Raw genomic sequence first — 10,096 nt, forward strand, 5'->3', positions numbered from 1 at the left:
ATCTCATATATTCTGCCTTGAGTTCCACGATGGAATAAAGGTTGGGGTATGAATAGACATTGGTGGTACTTTGTTTCAGGCAAAGTAATTTGCATGAACGGATCCCTGTCTGTAAGATAGGATTTCAGCTTTTCAACTTCTGATTTACTTGCTAGGTTAATTTTGAAAGTTGAAGCTTTTCATGGCTTAATCTTGCATCTGTGAGAATTAGGTATTGGGGTCAAGCGCCATTTTGCTTTGTTTTCAAGTGCTTGAAAATATCTACTTGGCTGCTGCTGGAAGCAGAATTTGGGGCTAGGTGGATCTTTTTTTAATCCAGTAGGGCAGTTGTTCCATTCTTATAGAATGTTGCAGAAAGACTTTTTTTTATCTTTCATGGACCAGAAAAACCACACATATAGCCAGGTTCACCTCAGAGTATAAGCCATTTCATAGTGGACAACCAGGAATCCCTGACTTCTCACCACATTAGTGACTTACGAAGAGTGCTGGTTGTCAAAAGTAGTGCTCTGCTATCCTCTGCTAAGTGGCAACCCAAGGGGAAGAAGGGCCCTATTTATTTTACTGATGGGTATTGGTACAGGAGGGATGCAGGTGGCGCTGTGGGTTAAACCACAGAGCCTAGGACTTGCCAATCAGAAGGTCACCGGTTCGAATCCCCTCGACGGGGTGAGCTCCTGTTGCTCGGTCCCTGCTCATGCCCACCTAGCAGTTTGAAAGCACGTCAAAGTGCAAGTAGATAAATAGGCACCGCTCTGGCGGGAAGGTAAACAGCATTTCCGTGCACTGCTCTGGTTCGCAAGAAGCGGCTTAGTCATGCTGGCCACATGACCCGGAAGCTGTACGCCAGCTCCCTCAGCCAATAAAGCGAGATCGAGTGCCGCAACCCCAGAGTCGGTCATGACTGGACCTAATGGTCAGGGCTCCCTTTACCTTTACCTTTATTGGTGCAGGGGTGTCAACTTGAATAAAATATTGTGGGGGCCCAGGAAAGCCCCACCCCACAAAATTGATCACATGACACAGTGCACACACACTATTTGAATGGGAATGCCTATCAACTTTGCGGGGACCTGGCCACCTCAAATATTTTATTGTGAGGGCCAAGGCTCCCACAGCCCCTAGGAATTAACCTCTATGTATTGGTGGGAGGCTGGAGTTACTGAATAGCCTTCCATTCACATAGACTTCCTATCCTGGTAGGAGGTAGCAGCCATGAAAGCAGCAGTTTCAATAGATGTTTTGCTGGTGCTTAAGCGAAGCAAGTCTAAAATTCTGTTGGATTTGCAGAACAAGAAAAGTGCATCTTTGTATCCTAGCCTACTAGCTTTGGTAGAGTTCCACTAGGAACTCTTGAGAAATGTTAACTCTGACTTATACAACAACACTAGGCACTTGATGACTGTTGCTCAAAGTACATGAATTGGTTTTTCCAGTACTTTCCCCAAGATACTGATCATGTAACTAGCCAGATGATACCTTTTAGCTACTTTATATTATTTGGTCCTGCTAATGATACATCATTTTGCTCAAATGTATTTTAAATTTTTGGTTAAGACAGAGGAAATCCTGTGGGTGACAGAGCTTAGGTCTTAACTATAACTAAAACAAACTACATGTTCCTGTATATATTCATGTGTATATGACCTCTTGCTATATACTGGTACAGTTAAAACAGTACTTGTTGGTAATCTGGGGTGGCATTCTTGGTGATAATAAGACATTGCATTTGTGTTCCCATATAAACAGTATGCCAAATGTTGGTTGGTCCATGCCAATTAGTGCTTACGTTGCTAGGTCACTGTGGTCAATTGAAAACGGCATCAATAGAACTTGAAAAGGTTTCCTGATCAGACCTTCTGACATATTGAGTTGAATAATGGATGGGGGGAGATAACGCTTAAAGCCCTTACCCTGGATTCAGACTACTCTGCAGTAAGAATTCATTTGCAACCTGCAATTAACTAGAAAGAATGGACTCCCAGATTAGCCTGGATGTCCACAAAATAAAGCCTCACTCTGGCGCTTGTTTACTCTTGAGATAATGTTACATTTTGCTGACGTGATTTTTTTCTTTATACTTCAAATCCCTGCGCAGAGGCAGGTTGGGGAGGCAGCAATACCAAATGGACCATATTCTTTCAGGACATCTTTAAAACCTGAATCTGAATTTGACAAAGATTTTTAAATCCTTATGTTTGTTCCCAGTGAGCATACGGGAGTGAAAAGACAAACAGAAAGTTTTGCTTTTAGTTTAGTTTTTGTTTAATGTTCCACTACCAGGAAAGAAGCAAACTTGTTGTAATATAACAGTAAGCTTGGTTCTTAAGAGGTGCTTAATATTTCTGTAAATAAGCTGAGGTGTGCCATATCTAACGCCACTTACTGTAGCTTTTAGACAGATGGTAAGAAAACTTGTACATATGATATACATGTTTTTTCTTCAGAAATTCCGGGGCCACTCTGCTTCTTGCATGGAACCGCATGCCTCATTCGCAAGGACAACCGTACCAACAAAATCAGTACCAACGCCCAGGTGGACCAATGCATTACCCACAAAGGCCCGATGATCGGAGGGAAAGGGGAAGACAGGTAACAAAGTGCTGTGTGGTTGTTCTTTGTGATCCTCTAGCAAGCTAGAAGAAAGTGGGGTATAATGTAATCTCAATCCTGAAAGATAACAGGATGTTCTTTGGCTAAAGAAAAAATCACATGTATAGTCATTGAATGTATGGGATATATTAAATACAAGAAACTCCCAAGGAGTGCTCCAAGGCACTATGTGTTTAAGTGAAATTGTGTATATTTGAAACATCATTGAAAAAGCCTACAACACACACACACACACCCGTTCTGCCCCCGCCCCCTTTTTGTGACTTTTTGGGTCACTTGCAGGTTCTGCGTGATGTGCACATGTATGGTTGCACACATATCAGACATGCCTAAAACAGTGGCTTCCTGTAAATTAATCATTTAGCAAAGAGTACAGTTTCACAGTAAGGTACTTGAACACCCAGTGAGTTTTTCTGTGGATCTAACTGTGGTTAAGACTCATTATAATTAATGTTGTCCTGTTAATTTTAATGGGATATAAGGATGAATAATTTTATCTGGACTGTGGCTGATATCTAGACCTGTAACAATTTTCACACATCCTGTGCTGAAAATACCTGCCACCACAAAATGTCAAAGGATTGTCGTTACCAGAAGAATATGTTTGATGAGAGGGTCCTTTTGCTGCCTCCATCCTCTTTCCACCCCATGGCCACTCCATGGGGAGGAGGAACTGGAGCGGTTCCTGCCCCTGCCAGCTAGATAGGAGCTCTGTCTTGTTTTCCAGACCCTCTTTGCCTTTGTGGGACTTAGCTTGCTTCCTTTGGTCATGTAGGGCAGTTTGTCGTGGATGTGCATGTGCTCTGTCTGTGATGAGCTTGCCTGTGAAGGGTCCTGCTTTTGTCTGGGACTGGGTGGAGGACCTGCTCTCCAGCCGTTGCTGGACTATCTCCCATCTTCCTTGACTATTGGCCATGTTGGCTGGGTCTGGTGGAAGTTAAAGTCCAACAAGAAGGCCACAGGTTCCTCATTCCTTTGAAGAATCTCTGACTTCTTTTATTAGCCATACATATTTTGCCTAAAATAAAAATGATATTTTTATCTCAAGGCCTGAATTAAATATTGCTACTAATTTTTCTTTTTTAACATGCAATAAAGAATCCAGTCAATATAAGTAGGCATACAACATGCTAACCAGTTGAAAACTGTGTACATAGGCAAACGATAACTAAAAACATTAAACTAAACAATGTGGAAATTATTGAGCCACCTTCTGGGACAGACCTTAGCTTTTGAAATAATATAAGAATCAAATTTTAGCCTTAAATTCTCTTTCAAGAGTAACTGAATAGGTAGAAACAGGTAGCATTCTGAAGAGGTTTCACTACTCTCTAATGCTAGGATCAGCTATCATTCTGCTTTAAAAACTTGTTTCCTGTGTAATTTTCCCCTGTGGTAGGTCTGCATAGTCCCTTTTTCAAAAATAAATTCTTATTTTGGATAATCTGATCTGATATCCCTCTTATAAGACTGCACACAATCTGAAAGACAGATCTTGCATTCCAGATCTTGATTCTCTCCCCAGCCCACCCCCTCAAGTTCACTGCTGGCACCAAAACACAGTAATCCATTGATATCTCAGGTCTGCACTTGTGCCTTTACTGGGATGATTGCATGAGAGTATAAGTGTTTTCGCAATTCTTACCTTAAACACCTGATACTGAAAGCTCTATTGAAATTGCATCAAACTGTTGATAAGCTGTCCTGAGCATTTGGTGGGTGCTTCTTACCACAGTTGCGAGGGGGGTGGAGCTGTCCAAACACTCACACAACCATCACTTGGGTGTACATCCTGGTCTTGTTCAAAAGCCATTCATCGGGGAAGGCTATTGAAAATGAAAAACTGAAGTTCTCCACATCTGGACATGTCTCACAGTTGCAAATAAAAAGTGCATCATGCTAGCCACTTCTAGTTACCAGAACAGCTGAAAATGTGTTTGTGGTTGGCATTAGCAGCTGCTGCAAGCTATGGGGATGGAGTGAAGAATGCAGAGTTTTCTGTAAGGCACTTTGCAAGTTGCAAATGCTAGGATTGGTTGCTGATTATTACTTTGATCTTTTGTCTTTCAAAAGATAGCCTAAATAGGAGCCCAGAATTGGATTCAGGTTTGGGTTTCATTTGTAAAATTTTCCCCAAAATATACCTGCCATACTCAAGGACAGCCTTAGATTCCTTTTTGTCTCTAACACTTCCCAATAGATCTGTGGGCAGGCCACGTGGCATCAGCCCATCAAATGCTTTGTTCACCTGTCACAGGATTGCCACAGACACACCAGGCTGCCTATGGAATAGCAGGTGTTGGGGCATCAGATAGAAGTCTGGAGATCGGATTTTGGCCACAGGCCTCTTTGCTAACCCTTTGCATAGATGCAAGTACTGTTTATTAAGCATAGCATGAAATAGTTACCCTAAGTTCCCTTTCAGAGAAACTATAAGGTTATTTACTACTTTGTACCCTATGTCAAAATGTATTTTATTGAAATATTGTACATATTTGCAAAAGAGTCCTCTTTTACAATTGCCAACTTTTGAATTAACTCTTAGTATTCTGTTGTTCACATAGCTGAATAACCCTTTTGCAGGCTGCATAATGTAGTGCAAATAAAAGAATGTGAACAATACTTTCATGTTACTGGTCAAGAGTAACTGGTCAGTTCAAGTCTCAAGCAGTTAATTTAATAGGGTTAATGTTAAACTTAAACTTCCATGTAAATATGTTTTGTAATACATTTTGTAATGTTAATTTACCAAGTTTCCGTTTTAGGTTCCCCTTATACTTTTAAAGTCCAGTTTTACTCAAAGAAAAAAATGACAACTTTAATAGTAATGGTAATAAAAATAGCTATAATGGAGTTCAAGGATTGGTGGCAATTGAGGGTTATGATCCAAGCCAAAGTTAAGACCTACTGATTTAGAGAGAAAGATAAGCACATCCTTAATTCTCTCTGGATTTGATGAGGCATAAAATTGCTTAACTTTGGGCTGGATTGTGCCTCCATTTGCATGTCATTTTATTTTTCTTGTAATCTCTTCTTTCTGTTTTGTACTACCTTATGACTGGAAAAAGTAGAGTAATACTATCTTTCTCCTTTGCAGGGTTATGGAAGGCCTTACCCATTGCCACCATCTTCTGGAAGATACAACTGGAATTAGGCTTTTGGCATTTCCACCATTTAAAATAATCCTTTTTTAAATACCATCTTTATCATCTGAGTAATTTCTAGGTGATAAATTTCTTTTTAAACTGCGTACATTTTTACTGATAAGATTTGATATGATACATATGTTACTTTACAACTGTACTGCAGAATACAAGTGAAATTAGCGCTTATTTTGCTTGTGTGAAAAGTCTACTGAAGCAGGAGTCCTGTTCTGTCTTTACTGTGTGGTTTTATTGCATTACTACATTGTTGATGCCTTTTGTATTCACATAAGAATATCCCTTTGGTTCACAGCTAGGAAAAGGTTTGTCCTATGAAGAATAGCATTGAAAACACACAGAAATTGTGTTTTAATTGTGGAAGTTAGCTTAGAGGCTACCTACAAGCACAATGTTTTAAAGACTTTTGGTCAGCATTCCTTCTAAAGTGCTTCATTGTTGATGTATTTGTCCCTTTAAAAAAAAGTTGGTGAAGTTTTGAAGTAAAAGTTTCATCTTTTACAACATCGATGTATCTTTGTTATGCAGTTTGTTTCATATTATTAGACAAGAATTAGAAGTTCTCAAGTTTGGCTGAGTTATTCCTTTGCTACTTCATCCACAGGACCCACTTATGCTGCCTGCCTCCTAAAGCAAACTGTGTGTGGGAGAGAGAGAGAGAAAGAGAGAGAAAACACTCTTCTTTCCTTCAGTAACTTCTTAAAGCTTGACTTTGAGATATTAAAAATAAATGGTCTAAAATAAATGCCTCTTCCTCCTGAAGCACTTACCCAACCATTAAATTAGATAAATTAGCAATGCTTTCCACACTTCTTTTACAAATACACTAACGGGAAATTTATAGTTCACCCCTTACCACATCACTAGGTGTATACTACCTTTGCGTAATCCCAGCTCTCTGCTCTCAGGAGGTTTGCAGCAGGAAACTCCCACATCAGCCGTGGCAGGAAGGGGAGTTGAACTGGGTCCTAAAACATTTAATTTAGAAACATTAATAGAATTGTCGTCTTCCTATATGCAGGGATTCTCTTTTTCTAGGAACTTGTTCATTTGTTTTCTGTGCTTATATGCCTCCTTTTGGGCAAGGCATTCAGAACAGGTGCCAGTTTATAATAATAAAATGTCCAAAGCTAGGATAAGACAGGACTAGTTCACATGTATGTTCATCGCTTGATGGCTGCTACATCAACGGATGAATTGCATGTGTGAATGAGGTATTGGAGGACTAATGCTACAAATAAGAGCTTTAATGTGCACTAGATGTTACTCTAAAATGCAATGGATTTCTTTCTTTTTTAAAAAATATTTTTATTGGTTTTTCCATGAATACATCCTCTTAACAATATTTCTCTAACAATTTTCCATATTTGCCCCCTCCTCCTCTGGACTTCCCTCACATTCCCATTTTGTTTTATTTCCATATTACTCACTCTGTGTGCTGTTTCCCAAAATTTTCCCAATACATATAGTCTTACTTTTTGTTATATACAATTGTGTTTGTTTATTCAAACCCTGCCAATGAGTCCAGTTCTTTATGCTGCCTCTTCATATATGTTGTAAATCAGGGGTCAGCAAACTTTTTCAGCAGGGGGCCGGTCCACTGTCTCTCAGACCTTGTGGGGGGCCAGTCTATATTTTGGGGGGGGGGGGATGAACGAATTCCTATCCCCCACAAATAACCCAGAGATGCATTTTAAATAAAAGGGCACATTCTACTCATGTAAAAACACGCTGCTTCCCGGACCGTCCACAGGCCGGATTGAGAAGGGGATTGGGCCGCATCCAGCCCCCGGGCCTTAGGTTGCCTACCCCTGTTGTAATTGGTTCCCATTCTCTTTTAAAGTCTTTGTTATCCTTTTCATGTAGTTTATCTGTTAATTTTGCCAGTTCTGCATATTCCATAAGTTTCCCTTGCCATTGTTCTTTCGTTGGTATTTCTTCTGTCTTCCAAGCTTGTGCTAATTCAATTCTTGCCGCTGTTGTTGCATACATAAATAATTTCCAATTTTCTTTTTTTAAATCTTGATCTAAAATTCCTAGAAGGAATGCTTCTGGTTTCTTAACAAAAGTCTTTTTAAACATTTTTTTCAATTTATTATATACCATTTCCCAATAATTTCTAACCCTTTTGCATTCCCACCACATATGTTAAAATGTACCATCTTTTTTTTTACATTTCCAATAGATTTTAGATCCTTTTTATACATGATTACCACTTTCTCTGGCGTAATATACCATCTATACATCATTTTCATATAATTCTCTTTCAACAAAATACAATCTGTAAATTTTTAATTCACCTTCCACATCTTTTCCCAATTTTCAAGTTGTATATTGTGACCTAAATCATGAGCCCACTTTATTTCTGCTGACTTTACCATTTCATCCAGCGTTTCCCCATATAACAGGAGATTATACATTTTTTGAGTAATTTTGTATCACTCTCAATTATCTCTTTTTGAAAGTTTGACACTGTGTAGCTGAAACCTTTCTTATTGTCTCCCTTAAACTGTTCATTTAATTGTCTATGATGTAAGCAACTTTGGAAAAAAAAACTTTAGTTGCTCATATTCTTTCAGCTTTAAGCCTTTTCCCACCTCTATTAATAATTCTCTGTACGTCAGCCAATTTCCTCTCTTACTAAGAGGTTTTAATGCTAATGCTTCCACCTGTGAAAGCCACCATGCATTTCAACATTGTGTTCAGATATTCACCTACTAATAATCTATTGTTGAAAAACTGAAGCTACAATCTTGCATATGCTTACTTGGGAGTAAACATTGAATTTAGGCATTTCAACTCAGAATTCAGTTTAGGATTGCACTCTAATGTAATGGACATGGCACTCACCCCATTAATTATTACTTTTAAAATTAGGCGTATTTTTCACTATTGATTTGAGAATTGGTTCTGGTTCCTCAGCAGGAATGTTAAGAAATTGACTTCATTTTCAACTATGGTTTTATTATCTAATGTTAGTCGTACTCTTGAGTAGAAACACTGAAAACAATGGATTGAGGTCAGTTGATTTCAGTGAGTTTACTTTGAGTATGACTAACACTGGGTATAACCCCATCTTTTTTATGCCTAAACTTTAGCTAATCTTTAGCTTATGCTCGTACCTGGATCCAATATGTTTACTCTGAGCTAATTCAAGTTAGACTTGGTATAAATAGACATGCCACAGAATGAGGTGACGACGCAGACTGGACTCCCATTGCTTGCGCCCTTCCTCCTTGTATTTTTACTTGCATGGAATTTGTTTAGGGGAGTACCAGCAATCTGTAGTCTGAAGTAGTATAGTCTGCTCTATCATATCAGTATCATTCCTCCTCCTCCTCCTCCTCCTCCTCCTCCAGTAGATCAGAATGTGGGATGGAATGCTTGAAACAAGCCCTGGGCCTCTTTTGAAGTAAGGGTGGCCCCGCTAGAAAAGAGAACACGCCTACTTTATTTTTGTGTGGAAGAGAATTTCAGCATTTTTGTTTGTCATGGATCATGGAGGAGCCCTGTTCCCTTTTGCAGGATAGGACCAAAAAGTGCAGTGGACAAAAATTAAAGCTGGTGTGGGAAGCGAGGGACCAAGTTGTGAAACAGGCAGGTCTCCGAGACAGCTAGACATGCCAGGGAGAGAGTTGCGGTATTGTTTGCTCATGAATGGAGGGGTAGACCAGAGCATTCATGGGGCTTCTTCATTGTTCACTGAGTGCCACAGTAAAGTGAAAGCTTGTGTGTGTAGGTAGGTAAAGGTAAAGGACCCCTGGACAGTTATGTCCAGTCAAAGGCGACTATGGGGTTCGGCGCTCATTTCGCTTTCAGGCTGAAGGAGCTGGCATTTGCCCACAGACAGCTTTCTGGCCAGCAGGAATAAATCGCTTCTGGCGCAATGGGACACCATGATGGAAACCAGAGTGCACGGAAACATCATTTACCTTCCTGCTGCAGTGGTACCTGTTTATTTACTTGCACTGGCATGCTTTCGAACTGCTAGGTTGGCAGGAGCTAGGACAGAGCAATGGGAGCTCACTCCGTCACAGGGATTCAAACTGCTGACCTTCCGATCAGCAAGCCGAAGAAGCTCAGTGGTTTAGACCACAGCGCCACCTGTGTGGGGTTTTTTAACCTTTTGTGTGTGTGTAAATTAGCCATCTCACAGGTGTAGGCTTACATACGGACACACATATCCTGCAGCAGTAAACCTGAGCTTGATACAAGTGTACATTTGACTGAAAGCTGCAGCTAATCGTGGCTTCCGGGACTGCTGCGGAAAGGAATGTCGGTGTGCTAAGTGTTGCCTGCAACACGGAGCTGGCAGGAAGGCT

The 10,096-nt window shown here is 40.1% G+C and overlaps 1 protein-coding gene across 1 annotated transcript in view; it reads left to right on the top strand.

The window, feature by feature from the left end:
• XRN2 (5'-3' exoribonuclease 2) overlaps positions 1-6,282 on the top strand; it is a 60,281-nt gene extending 53,999 nt beyond the window's left edge. The window contains exons 29-30 of the mRNA XM_083519141.1: positions 2,448-2,592; positions 5,711-6,282. Coding sequence (XP_083375267.1) covers positions 2,448-2,592; positions 5,711-5,767 — 202 coding nt within the window. The 3' untranslated portion in view covers positions 5,768-6,282. The remainder of the gene's footprint in view (positions 1-2,447; positions 2,593-5,710) is intronic.
• The last annotated feature ends 3,814 nt before the right edge of the window (positions 6,283-10,096 follow it).

This window comes from Podarcis liolepis (genome assembly GCF_965112155.1).
Source record: "Podarcis liolepis genome assembly, chromosome: 8".
NCBI lineage: Eukaryota > Metazoa > Chordata > Lepidosauria > Squamata > Lacertidae > Podarcis > Podarcis liolepis.